Here is a 23,475-nt window from a genome sequence, read left to right as displayed (position 1 = left end):
TGGCTGAGTGGTCCTCTGGTTCACAGGCTAATGGTCGCCTCAGGCAGCAACCAGCCTGCTCCTTCCGCTTACCTTAATGTGCCTATAAATGTCATCTTCTATATGTACGATGATAAGTTTGGTAGGTTCTGCCCATAAAATATCCATAAAATATTCATGGAAGCATTGTTTCACCTGGAAACAACCTAAAGACCAGTAACAGGCAAATGAACAGCTTAGTATATTGTGATGTATTCTTTTAACGGAATACTATATGGCAGCAAAGATGTACTAACTGGAGGTATGCATATTACCATAGAAGGTGTGCACATTACCACAGACGAATTTCAAAGCACAGTGTAGAAGAAAAAAGCAAGTCTCAAATGATCCTTAAAATATGATTCTATTTATGTAAAGTTCAAAAATATTCAAAACTTAAAATATTGTTTAGGGATGTATATACATATACAGTAAAATGATAAACTTGTATTTAGAATGGTGGTAAACTTGGGGGCACGCAGGAAGCTTACAAGGTGTGAGTATCGTTCTATGTTTCAATGTGTTGGGGGGCCCATAGCTGGTGTATTAAATAAAGAAGGTACAGATTATAATCTGCTGAACAAGGAGGCACAAACCACCCTCATGGGGTTGGCAGGTAGCTCTTCCAGCATCCCAGCTCCCACTCTGGGGAAGTGAAAACCCCGGGGTCACTTTGATCAAATGTGCAGTTTCAATACATTCATACAAAGGAAGTAAAGTCCCAAGATTTGTTGCTTACAGATCACAGATATGGAGGTGGGGTTGAGGGAGGTGCAGTGAGCTGGGGGAAGGGCAGTCCTCTGTCCCAGATCACAAGAGAGCAGGAGATGGAGAGTGGGGTACCAAGCACCTGTTCCTTATAAGGTGTTTGGGGCGGAGGTCACTTATTTTTTGAGTACTCAACTCTAAGTGGTTATTTTTTTTTTTTTTTTTTTTAACTTTATATTCTATTTATTTATTTATTTATGACTGTGTTGAGTCTTCGTTTTTCTGTGCGAGGGCTTTCTCTAGTTGCGGCAAGTGGGGACCACTCTTCATCGCAGTGCGCGGGCCTCTCACCATCGCGGCCTCTCTTGTTGCGGAGCACAGGCTCCAGACGCGCAGGCTCAGTAATTGTGGCTCACGGGCCCAGTTGCTCCGTGGCATGTGGGATCTTCCCAGACCAGGGCTCGAACCCGTGTCCCCTGCATTGGCAGGCAGATTCTCAACCACTGCGCCACCAGGGAAGCCCCTAAGTGGTTATTTTAAAAGGTGCCCCAGGAAAAGCAAAGCGGGAAATTAGGGCAGGAATCCTCAACCCAGGTTCTTATGTAAATGTCCAGAAACTGGGTGGGAGCAGGGTTGTCAAATAGATGTTAAATTGTTGAGCTTGTGTGTGTGTATGTGGTGTGTTACGGGGAGGAAGCAGGGGTTCTAAGGTTTTGACAACCTTGGAAAATTCTGGGTTAAACGAAGTTAACCAGATTTCTTAGAAATCCATGTGTGCTCGTGTGACTAATGAATTTCCAAGAAGGTCTGCAGTGTGAGGAAGCAGCCTTTGGAGCTAGTATGTGTTTTGTGTGGTTAGAGCTATGTAGATATTATTATCTGTGTGCTTCTCCTCCAGGAAGTTTCTGGAAGGTTGACTTGGCGGTGAGAATGGGGCCTGTCATTGCCAGCCTGCTCCTCAGCTTTCAAAATGCTCTCTTCTTTAGGTCCTAACCTTGCTTCAAACTCCATTTTATACTTAAACAAACAAAAAGACTCTCTTGTCCACCAGGAGTTCATCCTTTGGCCAGCTTCTCTCAGGAAGGTAACTGTCTTCCCCGCTGCTGTGTCCTGCGGCACAGTCCCAGGGCAGCACAGCTGTCTGCCGCACGTGTTGTCACCCCTGGGACTGGGGCTCACACTTGTGTCCCTGGTGTTGGGCTAGGAGCTCAACAAATGTGCATCCCAGCGCAGCAGTTTCAGCGGGAAGACGCTGGCTATACAACCATTTCCTTCCCCTGAGAAAAGTGTCTCACTCAGTGCGTCAGGAAACACTTCTTGTTCTTGATTTAATTACACAAGGATAGCTAAGCAGTAATTTTAGGAAATGTAAGGTGCTCTCGCACTCAGCATGAACAATAAATAAAAAACAAATGAAAATTAAATCATTGAGCTCGAATCATCCCCCCCACCTCATCTCAAATCAGTTAGGTTTTCAGTTGTGGAGATGTTTGGGGATTCCTCCACTGTATCGTGGTCCTGCCGTGAGTGAGCCTGCTGCTGAGGTAGGAAGAGCCATCCTCCCTCTGTTGGGGCTTTGCAGAAAGAACCTGGACCTGGGGTTAGAAGATAGGAGTTCAGTCCCAACTTGGCTCACTGTGAGATCACCAGACAGCCATTCCTAAGGGCTGGCCTTGGCAAGCCAGAGTTAGTAGGTTCTAATCTTGAAGAAGTCTAGGTGATGGGGGGGGGGGGTCCAGCGGCATCACCCTGAAGAAAGAGGCCTGAAGTAGGCAGGGAAGGACCAGCTTCAGCTGCCGAGGAACTGGCTGCATTACTTTCGGTCTGGGGACAGGCTGCCCCTTTGGGACGTCCCGCTGCATTGGCCCAGCCTTGTGTCAGCTCCACAGATGCGTGGCTGTTCGGGTTGCCTACGGAGGAGCCACGAGGCATGGCAGTTGTCACTAAGCTGAGACGAGGGAAATGGAGAGTTTGAGGTGGTGTGAAAGTGTTTCCCAGTGGGTTCTCAGGGGGAAGCTCCTGGCATCTTGGGCTGTGGAGTCAGGGGCTGTTCTGTGCATTGTAGGACACTCAGCATTCCCAACCTCCTCCCTTCTACTAAACGTGGATCAGTGATGCCAAATCCTTGTGATGACCAAGAACCGCTCCTGTGTAGTTCCAGTGCCCCGTGGGGTGGCAGCTCCTCCCTACATGGGTTTCAGAACAGCTGGAGGTTAAGTGACCCAGCTGAGTTCCCCACCAGACAATTCCTTATGCAGCTGCAATGTTTACTTCCAACTTTGTTAAGAGCCTGCATTTCCTCACAACCCAGCTACTCAGTCCCATAAGGTCGTGCCCAGGGAGGGCGTTACTAAACGGAATAAGACTGGTTTCACGTGGAGAATACATTCTCGGGTGAGCACTTCTGGTCAACCAATCTAGAACCATCCAGTGCAAAGATGGTTTGCCAAGGAGTCTGGAGCCTTGGAACCTAGTCTGGCTTCTTACCCTTAACTAACTTTGAGCTTTGGTTAAACTCAACCATATAAATGGAAATAAGGAGTTCTCACATTCCTTGTCTCCCAAGCCCCTTCCAGATCTAACATTCAATTCTACCGAGAGAGAGAGGCCATCACTGACTCAAATTTGAATGTGAAAATGGAACAATATATCTAAGACCAATTATTTAGAGAGATGAAACAGTTTTCACAGGGAGAAATTTTAAAATAGGGGAAAAAAAATTCTTACCACTCAAGTTTTGGGAAACATTTTATAATTTATATATAAAAATCTCAGTAAGAAACAATGTAAAATGACAGAAATATCCACCTTACATTAAGAGTTCAAAAAAAAAATCACACACACTGAATGTAAATTTTAATTATAAAACAAGAATATGAACAAAACATTTTAAAACAATCTCAATTATTTGGCAACTCATCACATCATTGCTAGAGGCAAATTTGATCTTAAGAAAAGCTTAATCTTATGAAAAACTTAAGTTGGACAGTTTGCTCATATGAGAGTTAAAACATGTTTAAAAAAGAATCTGGCAATAAAGCCAGTTTCTATCTTGAAATAACTGTGTATAAAATAACATATAATCCTGAAGCTCGATAAACAGGAGTGACTTAATCTTCAATGCATTTCTCTTCACTGAAAAAGACACTATGGAAAGAACATGGGGCAGCACAGAGAGGAATGGACACCGACACAGGGGTTGCTGCCGCAGGTGACAGATGTAATTTTACTTGAACCGGAACTTCCTACGTCAGTGGGGCTAGTAGTAAAGTCACAGATGCGAGTATAATCTAGAAACAAGTTACATTCTTAAAAAACAGAATCACAACTGTGAACAGAAAAGCAATGGAGACCCCTTCTTGAGCTAAACTACTTTACTTGGATACATGCGAGAAGAGTCTGTATTTCCTGCCAGATGAGATTCAGATAGTTACAGGGCAGGCAGAGTCCTAAAACATCTCTACTAATGACTGCATAGCATTTAAAACCCTTTTTTTTTTATTAAAAAAAATAAAATAAAATAAACAGATATATAGCAAAGTTCACAGATAAGTTTTCTCTGTAAAATAAATAAAGTGTTCATTGATTAGCATCATACATACAGTAAAATACAACCTGTTTTTACATGTTTATATACTGTACACAGATTACCAATTGGCAGCCTGGTGTCTGATGGGCTGGAAGGGTTTGCGTGAGTGATGTGTCACATCGGGAAATCCCAATTTCAAATGTTAAAATATACAACTACTTTGTTTTGAGTTCAGGTACAAAGTAAACTTATTTTCCTTTATCTGAAATAAATGTACATAATACTTCTATGAACAATAGTTTATAAAGCTGTTTAAAACATAACAAGAAAAAGCTTGCACCTAGGAACTTGGAGCACATGCATGGCCTTCCCCTGGTTAAAAACAACAGCCTGTGGCCCTGAGGCTTGTCCCTCTTCTCTCTACCGCGTCCCCTTGTGGACCAGCCAGGGGTGGCCGCAGTCAGATTACCGCTTTGCCTTCTTCACCGGGGTCTCTTCCACCCTCTGCTGGCCTCTGGTGCGTGCCCCGGGAGGGCTGGCTTCTCTCTTGCGCTTGGTAGAAGGGGAGAGCTGTGCCTTTGACCTGCAGTAAACAAAAGTCAAGGCCGTGGTAAGACTTAAAAAGAGCTGCTTCAAGTAATTTGGGAGTTCTTCAAAAATTGGAAGATTTTTGACCTTGAGAGCCAAGAAGAGAAAACCTAGATAAGGTCTACACACAGGACAAGGAGACTCTAGAAGAGCCTATGCTGACTGGTTATTTGCTGACAGCCTCACATCCTAACAGGGCACGGGTGGAGGAGTTTGGAAGCCTGTACTCTGCTTCCGGCTCTGTCCTACTCTGGGTGTGGACCTTGATCAAGACCACTTTCTTCTCTAGGCCCTAGTTCTTCTAGCTATACAATAAAGAAATCAACGGCCAGTCCCATGTTGAAACAACTGGTGAGAACACAGCGGGATGGCGGCCTCCGTCTGAGCACGCGCACAACCGTGTCTCCCAGGACGTTACCACAGAGGACAGCTGGCAGTGTTAGAAAAGGCATGGGAACTTGAGAAGAGTTTCCTACCCAGTCTCCCTGCCAGCAGCCTAGCCCTGCTCGCCATTCCGCCATTAGACCAATTTGTCGGAAACTTCAGTTAATCATGTCAATATCACCGTCTTGTTTTGGTTATCTCTTCTCTAGGATCTCTGATGCTTTCAGCACAAAGTCATCCAGGAGGCAATACACAAAGTCCTTTACCATTTGCCCTCAACTGCTGCACCATTCTGGACTATAGTCCTGCCAGAGTAGCCCCATTCCCAAACACCAAGTGTTCTCTGACACGTTCATATTTTGGCGTGTGATTGTTTTTGGAACAACGCCACACCTCCTATCTGGCAAACCTCATTCTGAAGCCCCAGTTCAAAAGCAACTCCTTCTGGGGAGCCTTCCTCATCACAGAGCAAGCTGCCCTTCGGAAACGCCACAGCACTTTCCGTGGTTAATTTATCCACTGGGGTTTTTCAAATTGCAGGCTAGAGCCATTATTTTAAAACAATGTATTAATAGAACACAATAGACCATTGATATCACTTCTATTCAGTTTGGCTCATGAAAATTTTGTTTCAGTGACAGCGACAATATTGCAGAATACATTCTTAACATGAGCTGCTTACTGTCAAAAAAGTTTGAAAGTCAGGTACACATACGTCCCCCCATTAGACAGGATGTTTCTCCAGGGCAGCTGCTGAGGTTATTCCTTTTCCTCTCTCCAGCGCCTAGTACAAAGCCTGACACGTGTGAGCGAGCAGTAAATGTTATATCAGTGAAGACACTTGGAAAATAAAACTGCAGGAGATGGGACTCTACTGATGTGGAGACATGTTTTGCTTATTGTTCCTTTGACAGCAGAAGTACATAAGCTCAAATAGAGTCAAATATTGTTGTATATGATGTAGTTTCAGCATAATGTTATCTACGCATGTGTTGAGAACGGCTAAAAACCAGTGCTTGTCAATATCCCATTTCAAACCATGACCAGGGAAAGGCATCAGCCACTAAGTGCGCAGCTACTTACCGAGGAGTGGGCGTGTGCCAGCACTGTGCTGGATGCCATACAGCAGAGAACAGAAGCTTTGCGCAGGGGCTTCCGTCTAGCTGTGTGAGCTTGGCTAGGTCACCTGACAGACCCTTTCTTCCCACTCAGAGGGTGGCCTATGACCAGCACCACTGGCAGCACCCGCGAGCTTGTGAGAAACGCAGACCGTCAGGTCCTGCCCCAGACCTGCAGAATCAGAGCCGGCACCTTAGCAAGAGCCTCTGCGATTGGCCTGCACATTCACGTTTGAGAAATAATGAACCAGACCCTTCTGAGAGTCTTCTCATATATAAAATAAGGATAAATACTACATTTTACTTAATGAGGATTAATGGGAGAATCTACGGGAAAGGTGCCCGGCACTTCAGTTTGCTTCGTTTTCTATAACATGGGGATAATAATGCATACATACAAGTATGCTATGAAGATCAAATGTGATAAGAGACATGAAAACAGTTTTTATACAATGTGAAGTCTTTTATTTTTTGATGCTATAATGTACAGAAGGTAAGGCAAGTCCCTGACCTCAAGGAAGAAGCTTATGGACCAGAGAGGAAAAACAAAACTAACACACTTAAAGCAATGGTATACGCCGCTGTCAACTGCACAGCCCCAACTGGAAGGGCAGCAGGAAGGAGGTGAGGATGGGCTGAAGCAGGCAGGGCGGCGTCCTGAAGGGGGTGGGTGTACAGGATGGAAGGACCTGGCTGACTGGGGGCTGCTGGTGAGGGCGCTCCTCAAGAAAGAACCAGCACAAGCAGAGGCAAGGAGCAGGGGTCGGCACAACCTGTGGGAAGCGGGAAGATGAACCAGGCCACGCTGAAGGTGCAAGCTGGCTCGTGGCTGCGCCTCAAGTGCTTTGCTGTCACCTCATCACCTCTCCAGTGCTCTGGGCAAAACAGAAATGACCCTGGGCTGTTACCTGCTGGACCCTGCTGCACTGATTTAACCAAGCATTCAGGTCTGTGACCACTCGGGGAGAAACAAGCCTTGTCTTTGGTTCTGGGGGGCAGGAGTTGGCAGGTAAGGCTCACAAGTGTCAAGGATAAAGCCTGTGCAGGAGGGCCGTGAGGGGGGCAGACTGGTGAGGCCACTGAGACTCCTTCCGGCCGCCCTTCCTACTCTGTTTGGAGTAGGTTTCATTTGGAAAGCAAATGATTCCCAAAGACAGTTATCTGGCAAGACAAGAACCTTAGACTTAGGGAGAAAGCATCACTGCACCAAAACCAGTCTCAGGGGTTTAAAAGTGACTTGAACGTCAGCAGGGACTTACCTTCCTAATGGGGGAGATTTACTAACTTTTTCACTGGTAGATCATTTCTCTTTTGCTAAATTTTGGTGATTTCTAGGAGAAACTGTTTGTGGGCTGCCAAGTTTGGATGCTGCACGTGCAGATGGCTCACTATGATGCTTTCTGAAGCAGATTACAGGAACACTGGGCAATGGCAGCACTGAACACTCCAGTCCCTGGGACTCCAGAAAGGGCGAGGCTCCTCGTGGGCAAGTCAGAGAATGGGGACTAAAGGTAGGAAAATGGCTGGTTTTCTGGACCACTGTTGGTAAGCAGGTCTTCATGTCACCTGAGACTAACTCTGCTTATATGACTCTAGCTTTGCTTTCACTGTGTGGGATAGTATATCGTGATTTAGAGAAAGATAAATCTGTGATAAACAGAAAATATATTGGCTGATGATGTTAAGATCCCAAAGTGCTCACCAGAGCAGAATAAGGGGCCAAGATCGATGAAAGTACAATTCACAAAGCTGAATGTTAAGGCCCTGGAACCGGGTCCAAGCAGTCGCCTGCACAAGTATCAGGTGAGAGGAGAAATGCCCCATGAGGAAAAAGAAGGTGCTGAGTTGGTGTGCAGCCCAGGCAGAGGGAGCCCAGTGAGTTGGATGCGTGTTGATGCACAGCCTAGAAAATCAGGTGGACAGGCCTCTTCTAGATTCATCAGCGCACACTTGGTGTAGACATTTGCTTCTTAAAGAGAATACAGATAAATTGAGGAGAACAAACAGGATGATGAGGGGGCTCAAAACAAGAGAAGAGCTGGAAGCCGCCCTCCAGTGTTTAAGGGAAAGTTGTACAGGAGGCTCCAAAGGTAGAAGCTATGAGGAGGCCAGCATCCATTGAACACAAGAGAATGCCATGAGGAGGTGGCTTTCCTGCCCTGAGGTAACACGCAGAAGCAGAAATACTTTTTCAGAGGAGCTGCTGGCAGCATGATCGAGGTACTGATGCGTTTGCAGTATGGACCCACTGAGACCCCATGTGACCCTGAGAATCTGTGAGATTATAAAGATGCCAGAGCCCTGGAACCAATCAACCAATGCCAAGGAATCTAAAGTGAAAAGAATCCATTTGTAAATCACAAGCTCCTAAAGTGCATTATGGAGAAGCATTGATAATCCGGGTGATTATAGAACCGTAAGTCAAATATGATTTATTTTTGAAGAATAAATTTTAAAGGGCAAATCTGTTAGCTACTTTTAGACACTCACTTGAAGATGCCTAGAAGGCCTGTGGAACTTTGAGTTGGGCTCGACTATACTGGATGATCTTTCCACGAGTGTAAAAGAGGAAGGGGTGTCTGTACCCAAATGCACCCTCTCGATCAGCAGATATCTTAATTCTATGATTCCTATTTATCTGAGCTGCCCCACCTAAAAAACAACCGTGAGACACCTCACCTTCAGCAGCCCTGTGAGCTCCTAAAGTCTTCTGGCTCTAAAATCTCATTCTTTGAGAAACTAAACCACATCATGAATGGCTAATAATGTACAAGTTTAGAGGAATTAGAAATAGGCTCATTTTAAGTCTTTATGTAAACATAACACATTATTACTATTATACTACAGTGGCAGATGTTAATAAGTGATACTCTTGAAATAAATATTCCTGAAATCTTGGATAATGAAATTATAGATGATGATACCAAGATTAACACCTTGTGAATCACATTAAAAATGGAAAATATTCACGCTTCAGAAAAAGTTATAAAACTGTAAGGTGATGCAACATTTCTCAAAATGGGCTGTGGGGAAAGGAATACTGATTGATGTTAACAGGTATAATAACAGGGGCTGGTGGGCAAAGTATAACTGACAAAGTTAAACAGGTTTCTTTCCTTTAGGACCATGACAAGCCCTTAATATGGTAATGTACACTATGGCTTAAGAAGGAGAGAAAATTCAGAGGCATTCCCCAAACTCACTTGACCATGGTCCTCTTTTCTCCAGAGGCTCTGGCTCTACTAGGGTTTGGGAGAACGTACTATGGGAAACATATGAAATTGCCAGTTATGTAAGTGGAAAATGGTGGCCATACTGGCGATCTCACGTGACGGACCTGTCACACAGCACTGTGAGGTGCATCTTACAACGGGTGTGGGCTCGTGATTTCTCTCTCACCGCAGCTAAGCACGCTGCACACAGAGACTGTGTTGTCCGTATCTGTGTTTCCACCCACGGTGCTTAGCACTGCATCTGAGACATCTCCTCATCCTTGATAAATATTTATGAAGGAACTAAATAGGTTCCACCAAACAGGTATCTAAAGCCCGGAAAAGATTCCAAAGTGATCCTCAAAAATGGTTTAAGAGGGAAAATAGCCTCTCCCAGAGGAACTGAAATGTCAGAGGGCTGGGAGCATGTGCTCTCTGCTGAGGATAAAACGAAAGGAAAGAGCTCACACTGTGGCACAAGTGAGTCAAAGACAAGAGAATCCCATGAAACCCGCAGCTATTTTCTGATGGAGAAGCTGGTGAAGGTTCTGGACGCTCTCCTTCGTCCCCTGTTACCTCTGAGCCTCTGATCTGGTGCTGGACCTTGTGGTGGCTCCTGTGGGCTCATCCTCTTCCTCTTCTTCCTCTTCCTCATCAGACTCCTGGTCTTTCTTGTCCTCAGTTGCCTCAGAAACTGATTTCTGGCGTTTTCTTTCTGGCTCTGAGGATTCTGTTCAGATAGAAGGGTAACACCTGGATTGTACAATTCCCAAAGACACTTACAAAGGACAGAGTCACAGAGTTTAGAACAAAGGATATTAGGGCTTTGGAGGCAGAAGAAGTGGTTTTCCACTTCCTTTTTGTTTCAGCACTTGCAATTCACAACTGTTTAATTTAATCTCTGGGATAGTTTACTTAGGCAGTTCACAGCCAGCATTTGCAAAAAATTCGCATGTACTCAGAAAAGCATCTGGGATGTACCATTTCTGACACAGGATTAGAGCCATTTCACACATATTTATGTAGTATTAATACTAGCTGCACCCCCTGGATTTTTCCTCATCCAAAGAAAAACTCTTAAAAAGGTGATTCTGAAATGATAAGACTCTGTAATTAAGACTCTGCCAGGAACATACCAGCATCATCTGATAGAGTGAGCGAACGCTTGGGCTTTCTTCCTCTCCGACGCACATTTGCTACAGATTTTTCTTCACTGTCATCCTAGAAGCAATAAAATTAAAGTTGAAATGGTGGTCACTTGAGCATTTACTAAGTTTATTTGTAAAAGACATGTCTTGATAAGAAAATTAACACTTACATTGCTTCCACTTCGTTCTTGTAGGTTAGATGTTTCTTTATTGGACTCATCTTTAAGAAAAGGAAGATCTCTGCATTAATATTTTAATTAGTGTCAAATTAAATTTCAGCAGTCTGGCTTGCTGTCTGTGAATGTACCAGTGCTAATTAAGGTATTCTTACACGATTTATCATTGTTTTTGTATCAGCCAAGCAAACGTTGAGGTGGAATACCTAAGCAAAAAAGCATGTCGGAATGAAAGTCAGGATACCAAAGTTTGCGTTTCAGATCTGTCATGAATAAGCTATGTGATCTAGGCAAATTACTTAAATTCCCTCAGCCTCAGTTTTTTCATCTGTGAGATGAGGATTTGGGTTAGACTGCCTTCATGGTTTCTCTCTTTCAGCTCAAATGCTCTGAACCTGGAAAGGGAGGAGGAAGGGTACATCTAGGGAGTCCCCAAGAAACAGCAGGAACTGCAGGTCAGGATTCCAGACTTTACTCAAATTGTAATGGAGCTCTATAAATAGCACAGCCCTCATTTGATAGGTAGGAAAATGAGGCTTGAGTAACTTAAGTAATTTGTTCAGAGTCACATAACTAGCAGGTGGGGGGGAGTTGGAATTCTTATGACTCCATATACTTATGGTATCTAGAAAAGTACATTTTATAAGCCTATTTTAGGTTGTGAATACCTATTCTTTATGTATTTCCTTTCTGTAGATGTTACCATTTTCTGAGAATGTATCTTGGTAAGAAAAATGAAGTTCAATGCACTGTTTGAAGCTAAGATTATGAGGATGTTGATTAGACACTCAACAACCCAAAAGTGGACTTATTAGTGATGAAGACTGTGTAGCTGCCTTTTCTGCAAGTTCACTAAACTAACATAGGTAGAAGAGTTAAAAACCATGAAAAAGGCTCACAAAGAAGAATCCAGTCTTTAACTGGTCATCATTACCCAGATTCAGAAAACGACTGCCCAACGACAATACTAAAACATAATTGCATAGCTTACAATAGACTCTTTAAAGGGCATTTGAGTTCTAAAGATTTCTTGTTGTATGGATATAAAATATTATAAAATTATGAATAAAAGATGGTTACAAACAAAACATAAGCAAAACCTCCTTTTGTTAAAAAAAATAAACAAACCTTAATTTTCAAAGAGGCAAGAAAAAGTAAAATATGATCATAAGATCCCACACATAGTTAAATGTGGAAAAAATTTTAAATTACACATTTGCTTTTACCTTGCTAATCAAAATATGTACTTTCCTGATATGACCATGCTATTTATTTGGTCCAAAATACTTGTCATATTCTTTTTTTTTTTTTGCCTGTGTCAGCACTTTCAAACCCATCAATGGCTATTTTTTGCTTTTATGTATCAAAAAATTTAAACCATGAAATTAATATATACACATCGTAAAAATTCTGGAAAATGCAGGCAACTGTAAAAACATGAAATGTCCCTACTATCTCACCACCCGGAGCTCATCATTATCAACATTTTGGAACATTTTTTCTCCTTGGAATGAGGACAAAAACGCTTCATTGAAACAATTTTATCTCTTGCATCCTAGTTCTGGAAGCTGCACAGGCTGCTTTCAAAATTCTTCTTCTGAAAACAATAGGCTCTTGGGCTGAATTCCTGTCTTCCTGATAAGAGTTCCCAGTCCCAGGTTGATCTATTTCTCCCTAAAACATGTCCACGAAAGTATGGTTTGGACACAGCAGTGCCTTCCCTCTTTTGCTCCGTGCTGCCCTCCCCCTCCTCTCTGAAGGCTTCCCAGACTAACAAAACTGAGAATGACTCAGATCACAGGAAAAGCCAATAGTCAGAGTCTCTCGTGGCTACAAGGACAGCTGCTTTGACCAAGGAAGCCACCCACTTCATTGAAAAACAATGAAATTCTAAAACCGTCCGCGACAGCCAGGCTGCCCCACCCCTTCCTCAGCTCGTACGCAGAGCAATGCTTTTAGGTACACACCTGCTTGCATTACTTTCTGTTTGCCGCCAGGGGGAGACTGTTCTACCTGAATTTAAACAAAGAGAAAAACTGGAGTCAGCAGTTTGTTATCATCACATAGAAAGTTAATCAACAATGTAAAGAAGGTATAGGACCTCTGTTTATTATGTAGGCAGAATATCTGGAACCTACTTCCTGCAGTTGATTAAACATACCAAGCAAATATGGATGCCTATGATTCTGAACACACAGGTCTTTCCACAAGGAGGATTAGGGCTGCCACAAGCCTCTTTCCCAGCCACTGTGCTGCTACGCCGGGGGGCGAGCACTGGAGGGACACGCATGGCCCGCTGTTAATATTCCCCAACCCGGCCCGGTAAACCATCTTATGTGTTGGTAAATGCATTCACACTCTTACATGTGGCTCTTTGGTTCTGTTGTCTTATAAGAATTCTAGTGAGATAATTAATGCAGATATTGTTATAGTACTTTATATCCAAGGAAATGGGAGTCTCGAGAGGGTCACATGACTGGCCCAGTATCACAGATGTGGGAGTAAGTGGCAGAGCTGAGGCTTGAATCCCATTTGCTTTTGTTAGGTCAGTGGACATGTTTGTCCTCTTAATAATGCTATCATTGGAAACTCATGCAATGATGTCTTGGTACAATGGTTTTGTTGGGTATACACCTCAGGGTCAAAGATAAAGAATATTAAAAAAGATAAAGTATTACTGCCGATTTTCCTGCATCAAAATTGGTGTACATTCTATTATAAAAGGGCCTCCATAGAAAGTAGTAAGATAGACACTTTGGAGGTTTCCATAAAGAAGGCGTTATGTAAAAATCATATAAAACAGCTATTTTCTGTATTTTAATCAAGGATGACAAGAAGATAAGTCCCTAGATAATTTATATAACTGAACTGACAGGTGAGGATAGAATCAGAGTGAATTACAATTAATATAATTATATTTATATGAAGCTATTAGTAATCATAATATAATCTGAATGGTTATTTGATGTTTTATTTAAGAAAATCTCTTAAAGCTTTTCAAATACTTTTTTAAAAAGACAGTTGAAAATACTAATATTGCAGTATACTCTTTCCAGGTCAAGAGCAGATATTTGAAGAATTCTCATCTTTTGCAATTACTTACAGTGACAATGCCAGCATCTGTTTTGCAGTCATCTTCTAAAAAATAAAAATCTCACTTAGAAAATCAGTTGAAAATTTCTTTTGTGCGAACTGAAAACACACCAAATACCTACTTGTTTTTAATGATGTTTCTACAGGGTGTTTACGAGGTCTTCCTCTTTTCCTTTTAATAATTACCGGCTGATCTTCCTAAGGGGGAAAGGGAAAAAAAAGCAATAAAAAGTTTTATCCTCTATTATACGAATAGTTTGCTTTCTCAAAATGGGATTTAGAGTTCCCTCCTAAGAGGTCTCAAATCCCAGCTTTGTCTCTTAAAAAATACGTGACCTTAGGCTTAGTGCTTCATTTCTCTCAGTGCAGTCCCCTCACTTGATAAACAATGCTAACTGAGTATGAATTCACGGAGTCCTGAGGATTATGAGATAATGTGATAATGGAAGTAAGCGCTCAGTGTCAGCTTTTACTTCTGTAATAAATATGTATGTCCACTTAAATGTGGATTTAGTCCTAGTCACTTGTGACCAAATGGGATCCCTTATAAAAAATAAAGGAGGCCACTGAAAACAAACAGAACTATTAAAAAGTTGTATCAACAAACAATAAATGCTGGAGAGGGTGTGGAGAAAAGGGAACCCTCTTGCACTGTTGGTGGGAATGTAAATTGATACAGCCACTATGGAGAACAGTATGGAGGTTCCTTAAAAAACTAAAAATAGCACTATGATACCACCCAGCAATCCCACTACTGGGCATATACCCTGAGAAAACCATAATTCAAAAAGAGTCATGTACCACAATGTTCACTGCAGCACTATTTACAATAGCCAGGACATGGAAGCAACCTAAGTATCCATAAACAGATGAATGGATAAAGAAGATGTGGCACATACATAAAATGGAATATTACTCGGCCATAAAGAGAAACAAAATTGAGTTATTTCTGGTGAGGTGGATGGACCTAGAGTCTGTCACACCTAGAGTGAAGTAAGTCAGAAAGAGAAAAACAAATACTGTATGCGAACACATATATATGGAATCTAAAAAAAAAAAAAAAAAAAAAAAGGTTCTGATGACCCTAGGGGCAGGACAGGAATAAAGACGCAGAGGTACAGAATGGACTTGAGGACATGGGGAGGGGGAAGGGTAAGCTGGGAAGAAGTGAGAGTAGCACTGACATATATACACTACCAAATATAAAATAGATAGCTAGTGGGAAGCAGCTGCATAGCACAGGGAGATCAGTTCAGTGCTTTGTGATCACCTAGAGGGGTGGGATAGGGAGGGTGGGAGGGAGGTACAAGAGGGAGGGGATATGGGGATATATGTAAACATATAGCTGATTCACTTTATTATACAGCAGAAACTAACACACTATTGTAAAGCAATTATACCCCAATAAAAATGTTAAAAAAAAGAAGTTATATCAAGACTGGCAAACTTGGCAATGGTTATCTAGAAGATCTGGCTGGTGTACAAGTTGTTTCCCTTGATTTATGGGCCTCCGTCTCAGGTCACTGTGATTCTGTGTCCCACTGGGCTCTCTGCAAATCCGAAGGGGCCTGGAGGGGGCAGGGATGGAGGTCTGCCTCTCCCGCAGCCTCCTAGGAATCCCTGACCTCACCTTGTCAAACTGGGTCCCGTTTGGCACTTGCTGCAGGCCTTCCGCACATCCTGCTGCTGCGGCTCCCATTTCGTTCTGCTGGACTCCAGGGCTCTGCAGCTCCCTGTTCTCTGACCTGAGCTGCTGCCTGGCTTGGTTGTGCTAAGCCTTTGGGTCAGGAAGTGACATGGACACTGAGGTACAGATCTGGGCTGATCCCATGTGGCTGACAGAAGTAGGTCTCATACAAATGTTTGGATAAAATTAAGATATAGGGAACAAAATGAATCAAAATGACACTGATAAAGTGCACTGCATGAAATGCTGTCCTAGTGCACTAAAAAAAAAAAAAGAGCTACTTCAAAAGCATTTAAGAAGAACTTTGGGTAAGAGCATTGAATGTATTTTATTTGTTTGCAGTACGTAAATAAATCTGAACAAATAAATATAGAAAACATTTCTCACCTCCTGAGATTTTATGTTGTCATCATCATTCTGCTCTGTCTTTTCGCCAGCAGCCTCACTGCTGCTGTATTCATCTGCAGAAAGAGCAGAGCTCGTTCACTGCTGGGGACTACACTCAGCCTCAGCGCCAGGACACCTACCAAGGTGACCTACGTCGTCCCCATCACACATGCACACAGACTCCATTCTCAGGTGGACACACCAAAGTTAATAAGCCAGAGTCTGGTTAACCGATAAGAAGCACACTTTGGGTAAAACAGGAGCCAGATTAAAAATGATTCCCAAGCGCTACTGATACTCAGCACGACGTACTGTGTTATAAAGGGAAGGCAGATCGGCAAACTGCAGTTTCAGTTGGCGAAGCCTGGTGAGAGATATGCTGACTGCTTTGAAGGATTAGTCTCCTCTTAAAACAATTTATCTAAGTAGATGTATTACTCACCTTTTTCTTCCATGGCCCTTGAAGCAGTGTTGTTTGTCTTAGAACTTGTTTTAGGTAACTCTTCCAAATCTCCAGAGTTCTCTTCCTATGGAGAAGTTGAACAAGACAAGAAGCTTCTTTTTCTTATTTCAACAATAATTTCCTAGCAGTCTTTTAGGTATTTGTGGGAAATTTTTTAAAAAGTAACAATCTTGCTGCTTGGGAGACTACACAAAAAGATACAAAATCTGAAGGCAGAAAAGCATGAGATAAGGCTATAAAGCAACAAGGCCATTTTTTTTCCCCTGCAAAATGGAAATTGCTCTCCTCCCTCACCCTGGACTTTTCAAGAGAAACTCCAAAGAAAGAACTGAAAGGAATTTACAACAGATTTTTTTTTTTTTTCTTTGTTGGTGGAGGGGAGGGACTGGGGGAAAGGAATAAAGCAGAAGATGCCAAAGAGAACTTCTGGGTATCCAGCTGGGCTGATTTAGAGCAATGATCTCTCAATGGTTAAATTATTTGCCCTTAGTTGCAAAGAAGTTTTGAGCATGAAATACCAAATTGTTTATACTATGATACTAATATAATGTGTAAATAAAAATATACAAGTTAAATTTAAAATCAGAGTACTGTTTTATATTGAGAATATTACATGTATATGTGATTTTTAAATGAAAATAATTAAGTCAGAGTATATTTAAACTTAACATTAAAAACCTTACATAAAGTTGAAGGGAAAATAAAAGGATACCCTTTAATCTGTTTCTTTCCAAATTCAGGAGCACTGTCTCAAGATTTTTGCTCTGGATAGGGCAGGGGGAGTGATGGGCTTTTTTAAAACCCAGTATCTTTCCTTGGCCACAACCAACTGAAATTCATGACAATATGTGACTTTACCTCTTCGGTTGTTAAAATTCTTTTACTACTTTTTATTTAGTTTATCAGTTATCGGGAGGAAAAGAGATTATAAATTGGTTTTAGTGAGCTGGAAGTCAGCTGCATATATTTATAAGGTGACTTAAATACTTTTGGAACAAGTCGGAAAAACAATAGATTAGGGAAGGAGAGAGAACGAGAAGATGGAGGTGGACTGGAATAGACACTGAGAAGTCCTGAGTCTCGGAAATGGAAGAACACCCAAGAAGAGGTTATCTACCAGGAAATGGAGAAATCTGGGCCTAGAACAAAAGACAGGGTAAGAGCAGAAATGAAAATTTGTGAGCCGCTTCCCTGAGTCACAAGGTGAAAATAAGCTCATAGGAAAAAAGAGGCAATGAGGGAGGGCCCATCCTTGGACTACCTATATTTTAGGGGCTGGAGTTATGGTAAAGAGAAAGCCAAATATTAAAATTTTTAAACAGTATGTATCACTGTATTTCACTGTTCTCATGTGAGTATATCTGTAATAAAGCATATTACACTTGGGAAGAAAGGACCTAGAAACCTAAGGAAGTCAATAATATGAACAAAAACCTAAGCAATGATTATATCTAAACTGTGATATTAATATAATCTTGCAGTTTAAGATTATAAAGTACAACATTTGTTTTTTTCCTCTGAGAGAGCCTAAAAAATGTACACCTTTTATTATTAGAGATACATAAAGTAAAAGGGATATTAGAACTATATATATAATATATACACACACACACATATATATAATACAAAATAAGTATACACAGTGATGTAATTAGGTTACCCCTAAAACTTAAAATTAATATGTGGAAAAAGTACCTTTGTATCTTGTGGCTCAGTTTCAGAACATTGCCTCTGTCCTGTTTCTATTTTGGAATCCAGGACATCTGGATTATCATCTGTAAATCAGTTTGCACAGAATCACAAAGGAATAAAAGCCAAATGAAAAATGAAATGCATAGTTCTATTTTAAAAAATGACAGTTTGAGACTTCTTTCTTAGGCATTTATGATATCATGTGACTTGAGCACTGAACACTGGCCTTGGCCCTAGCAAAACCAAAAAAATAAAATAAAAAAATCTACAAATGCTCAAATGGCACCAACAAAGCAGGAGGTTCTGTGCAGAAGGCTTAGGACATAGCGTTTCCAGAGACTCTTTTATTCTTGGCTGAGCTGTGTGGCTGTGGTTCCCCAACCAGGGATTGAACCCAGGCCACGGCAGTGGAAGTGCCAAGTCTTAACCACTGGACCTCCAGGGAATCTCCGTCCACAGATACTTTTAACTTCCTGAATGGGTTAGCACCTAAGAGGTATGGCTTAGCAATTAAGACCATGCTCTTGGGAATCAGATTTACGTGATGGCACCTGGCTGGGGCCCAGGCCCAGGTTACACAGGAAGCCTGGGTTTTTGTGATTTCCAGGGGTTGGGTCTTCTGCAGGGAATAATCTAGTTTCTAGATCAAGTCCAGAAAAGACCCTGGAGGAGTCAAGCTGGTCTGGAAACACACTAGAGTTAAGAGTTGTAAACAATTGCTACCCTCAAGAATTTTCTATGTTACCGGCCCATTATTTTGGATGTGAAAATAATATGATTTTCAAAGATATCTAAAACAGGAACATGTATATTCTAGATACCCAGTTCATCTTCTGAAGAGAGGTACTGCTTCTTTCCTTTTCTTTTAGGCATGTGCCTTTCTTCCTCTTCAACCTAGAATTAAGAGTGACTATATTAAAGGCAGTAGAATTTGGATCCAAATCTACTTAAAGAGGGGCACACTGTATTAGTTTCTAGCCCTTGAAATAAATTTTTTAAAAATCTAGAATAATGTTTCTGGCATCTAGATTTGGATTAGACTCATTTTGTAAGCTTGAGGGTTTTTTTTTTTTTAAGATTTTAATATAAATCCATACAAAATATCCATATCTATTTCTGGTTACATACTGTTATTTCAACAATTCTAAAATACGTTAAAAAAAATTCTCATTTTACCATCTCTGAAGTCAAACTATGTCTTACAATTGATGGCATGTCATAAATTAATTGGCATCATTTTTCTCCCCTCTTGGTGGCCTACTAAAGGGCTGATGAATGGGAGTTATATGAAAAAACATCCTTGACTGTACCGTAGGGACATGTCCAAATAACCTGGGACCTGCCAAATTACCTAAACCTTACAAGAACATAAAGAAGTAACAGTGATATGGAGAACTCTTAATACATACATTGAATTTCTTATATACACAAAGAGGTAAAAGCCTTTGTGCACAGGAGAAAGCACTATGCATAAAACATGAAATACTTGAGTTTCTTATGAAAACCCACCTCTTTAGGATTTGTTTCAACATTATGACTTCTTATGGCTTCTGTGTTGTCTTTTCCACTATTGGATATCTCTGAGTAATAAATACAAAAGAAAAAAGAAAAAACAAAACCCCACCTTAAGTATTCACTCCAATACTTATTTTAGGGGTGTGTGTGGAAGGGGGAAGGAAAAGAAGAAAGAATACTTTACAAATGACTGTGGTGGGATCCTCACAAAAACTATGTCAGGTAAGTTCCATGATTTCCATTTCTAGACTTGAGTAAATGGAGTTGAAGGAGGGAAGAGAATCACTGGAATTTACATGGCAAATTTCAAAGCCATTTCTCCCCCCAGCTCCTGTAGCAGCACAGTATGAACAAGTGTCCAAGGAAAACAATAGATCATGCATGGTAGCTCTCTTTGTAATTGGGACAAGTTGCAAAAAACCTCAATGTCCACTAACAAAAGAAGCAAAATAGTAACTGTGGTATATTCACACCATGGAATACTAAAGAGCAACTGAAGTAAAGTAACTAGAGTTATACATGTCAACATGACAAAAAAGAGATTGGGATTGGGGAGGGGGTTGTATAATATGGATTCAACTATATCTGTAACATATTTTTAAAAAGTTATGAAGCAAATATACTGCATTTTAAGATATGACAAAACTAGGTGATGGGTACATGGGTGTTTATAATTATTGCCGCTTTACTTTGGTTTGAAATATGGTATAACATGTTATAAAAATAACTGTATAGGGGATTAAGACCTCTTTCCCCATTCTTGGAATAGGGAATCAACAAAATCAGTAGGATTCAACAAAATTCTATATTTTGTTTTGAGAAGAGAATTATCCCTCTGGGGTCGGCAGTCTCTGCAGGTTGCGTGCGATGAGGCCTGACTCCTGGGCGATGAGCCTCATAAATGTGATGTCCCTGATCTGCTACCAAATTGAGACTGCTTGTCAGAAATCAACGGTTAAGTACTCAGCACAGAGCCTCTCCTATGATACAAACCACTGGGGGCTATACATTTTGTATCCACATTGGATAAATCCACTGTGAGGTTTCTGGCAAAGTTCTAGTAGCTATTTAAGGCAAGGCACCACTTACAAGCTATGTGGCCTTGAATGAGACACTGGACCACTCCATGCCTCAGTTTCCTCAACTACAGATGTGATGCTGTTAACACTCATTGTAATGGATCATATAAATTAGATGAGTGAAAATTTGCAAACTAATTATAATTAGCACAGGGCATGTCACACAGAAGGCACTCAACAAATGATAATTATAATATTAAAATTACTACTATGAAATTCACTAACTTACCTTCTTTGCTTTGAGATTTGCTATGAATTTCATTTGTTTTTGAGCCTGAATTTTCGACCTAAACACGCAATAGAGAAAGTTACTTATGGATAATCTCACACAAATCTTGAATATCTAGAAAATAATCTGGCCGTGTGTGGGAACGCTTAAAGGAAATGGAGTACGTGTTTTTTTTTAAAATTTCACTCAGAAGCTCAAGAGCATAGGGCATTCTCCTTTTGAAGAAGTTTCAGTTTAACAAATTAGCATCACACTGTGTTTATTCTCCTTGTCTTTAAAATGGTTATGGCAAAAGAGTAAGAAATAAGAGAGAAAAAATTTCTGAATTCTATGATTTCTCTTCCCATCCAACAATCCCTGAAGATTTTCTTTACCAAAAAATGTTGAGGGATTCTGTCATTCTGTCATAAGGTTTCCCTTTGGCAAATCTTGTCAACTGTACTTTTTTTTTTTTTTTTTTTTTTTACACAGAGAGGAAGTCTTAGAATATCCTACGATATTCTAAATCCTAGCTACAGAATTTCATATTTGGAAAGGACAGTTGTGCTTAGACGGGAAAAAGCCAGCTGCTGGGGGATTCAGGGAAACAAGGTCGGATGCTGGGGAGCTCCGGAGGTTTCGGCCACATTTAGAATCCTTTGAACTCCTGGAGGGTAAACCTGAACAGAACCAAGTGGGGCTTTTCTCTTCCTTTTACTCAGTGGACTGTGTGTGAGCTTCTAGATACAGACTGGGATGTCTCAACAGGGTGAGGTAAGCCCTTTAATGCCACAGTTGTCTGGTAGGAAGCAAAGCTCTTCTGAGTCCTCTAGGGGCACTGGAAAGAATGTAGCTGTCTGTGATTTGCAAGCATTTTACAAAATGTTCACTTCTCTATGTATTAAGAAAGACAAAAAAAAAAACAAAAAAAAAACCACAAACCCAACTCTTTCAAGCACAAAAGGGATTATGAGAGCCACAGCTGGGAAAAAATATGTATATATAGCAATTATAGTTTAGTATCTTCACAAAAGCTTTCTAAAGACATAAAGTGAACTTTAGTTCTTAAAATAAAGTCGGTTTGGTCTACAGCACCAGGATAATTTAAGACATCACAGTCCAATTTGCAATCCCATCATAGTAATAAAAAAATAGAAAGCTCCTAGCTCTTTGAAGGATTTCATTAGGATTACCAGGGGAGTTCCCTAGTCTGAGGGATCTGGGCCGCTTTCTATTTCCTTAGTGCTGTTTCATGACATTGGCCTGAAGAGCCACTAGAACACAGTGCTGCTGAATTCAGAGTGACTCCTTTCTTCTGAGAAAAACAACTAAATTTCCTGACATCAGTGGATATAGTTGAACATGAAACTGAAGGTGTCAGTAGGTTGAACTTGAATGGAGAGCACGTCCTGTCTCCTAAAGAAATGCACAGCCAGCCCCTCCCCTAAATGTAATCGCTCTCAAAACCCCAAATCAAAGCAACCCCAACTAAAAACAACACAACTCTAACCATTACAATGACTTACATTTAGTGATTCAATCACCAACAAAGGCTCCCTCTGTAGTTCAGCTGTTCAAAAATAAAAATGAGAAATAAGGAAACTGAATGTTGTTTCTGAACCACAGAGAAACAAATTTAGAGCTTTTTAGTTAAGTCGGAATATGTCGCTAAGTGGCCTAGCTGCTTTTGTGAAATATAAAATTCTGACCAATTACATTCTACAATCCGTGTTCTGTCGTACTACCAGAAAAACAATGTTGCCTGCATTTTTACAGTAATGGCAGTGATCCATTAAATCACTATAGTGATGTAACCATGTCAGCGATCTGAAGCTTAGAAGGACGGTGGAAGGAAGGCCTTTGCTGTAACTGTTAAGCGACAGTGTAACACTGGTTCATTTAAAAATAATGCCATCAAATGAAAAGTTAGATCCTATCCCTTCAAACAGCAATGGTCTGTTTATATTCTTTGGAAACCTGAAGTACAAGGTCTACTGTTTCTACTCAACAATGACAGAACACACATTTTTCTTTTAAAAACAACTTCCTTTTACGTAAGTAGATCTCTTATTCAACCGTACCTAAACACAGCAAAGTAACCTGAAATATAACTGGGGGAACAAAGGACTCCAGAATCCAAAAATGTTACCTTCTTGACAATTAACAAATGAGATATTAATTATTTGTATTATAACACATACATACAAATTTTAATTAATGCATCTGTCCAAGTTTTGGATAGATTAGTCATCGTTAGGGTTTTAACATGTGAGCATGAATGGCTTACCAGGTCTTGCGGTGGTCTTCCAGGACTGCCTGGTACTTTTGCTTATAAGGCTTCTGAGGTCACATACTTTGAAGGCTGCCCTTTCAGACGGTTGTGCCTTGGAAGGTCCCCACCCTGACTGCCCCAGATAGTTCCAGGTGAGGATTTATACACACTGCCTTTCTCTTTGCCTTGTCCACCGAA

At 41.1% G+C, this 23,475-nt stretch overlaps 1 protein-coding gene across 1 annotated transcript in view; it reads right to left on the bottom strand.

The window, feature by feature from the left end:
• Positions 1–3,569: 3,569 nt before the first annotated feature.
• The window catches only part of BOD1L1 (biorientation of chromosomes in cell division 1 like 1), a 55,363-nt gene continuing 35,457 nt past the window's right edge, over positions 3,570–23,475 (bottom strand). The window contains exons 13-26 of the mRNA XM_036852638.1: positions 22,532–22,575; positions 21,027–21,084; positions 19,713–19,783; positions 19,025–19,097; positions 18,207–18,286; positions 16,491–16,575; positions 16,049–16,122; positions 14,097–14,172; positions 13,985–14,019; positions 12,849–12,894; positions 10,876–10,925; positions 10,694–10,778; positions 10,134–10,287; positions 3,570–4,838 (exon numbers count right to left, since the gene is read on the bottom strand). Of these exons, the coding sequence (XP_036708533.1) occupies positions 4,721–4,838; positions 10,134–10,287; positions 10,694–10,778; positions 10,876–10,925; positions 12,849–12,894; positions 13,985–14,019; positions 14,097–14,172; positions 16,049–16,122; positions 16,491–16,575; positions 18,207–18,286; positions 19,025–19,097; positions 19,713–19,783; positions 21,027–21,084; positions 22,532–22,575 (1,049 nt within the window). The 3' untranslated portion in view covers positions 3,570–4,720. The remainder of the gene's footprint in view (positions 4,839–10,133; positions 10,288–10,693; positions 10,779–10,875; positions 10,926–12,848; positions 12,895–13,984; positions 14,020–14,096; positions 14,173–16,048; positions 16,123–16,490; positions 16,576–18,206; positions 18,287–19,024; positions 19,098–19,712; positions 19,784–21,026; positions 21,085–22,531; positions 22,576–23,475) is intronic.

This window comes from Balaenoptera musculus, chromosome 5 (genome assembly GCF_009873245.2).
Source record: "Balaenoptera musculus isolate JJ_BM4_2016_0621 chromosome 5, mBalMus1.pri.v3, whole genome shotgun sequence".
In the NCBI taxonomy this organism is placed as follows: Eukaryota; Metazoa; Chordata; class Mammalia; order Artiodactyla; family Balaenopteridae; genus Balaenoptera; species Balaenoptera musculus.
The sequence above is the reverse complement of the archived record's forward strand: the minus strand, read 5'-3'. Positions and strand labels throughout refer to the sequence as shown.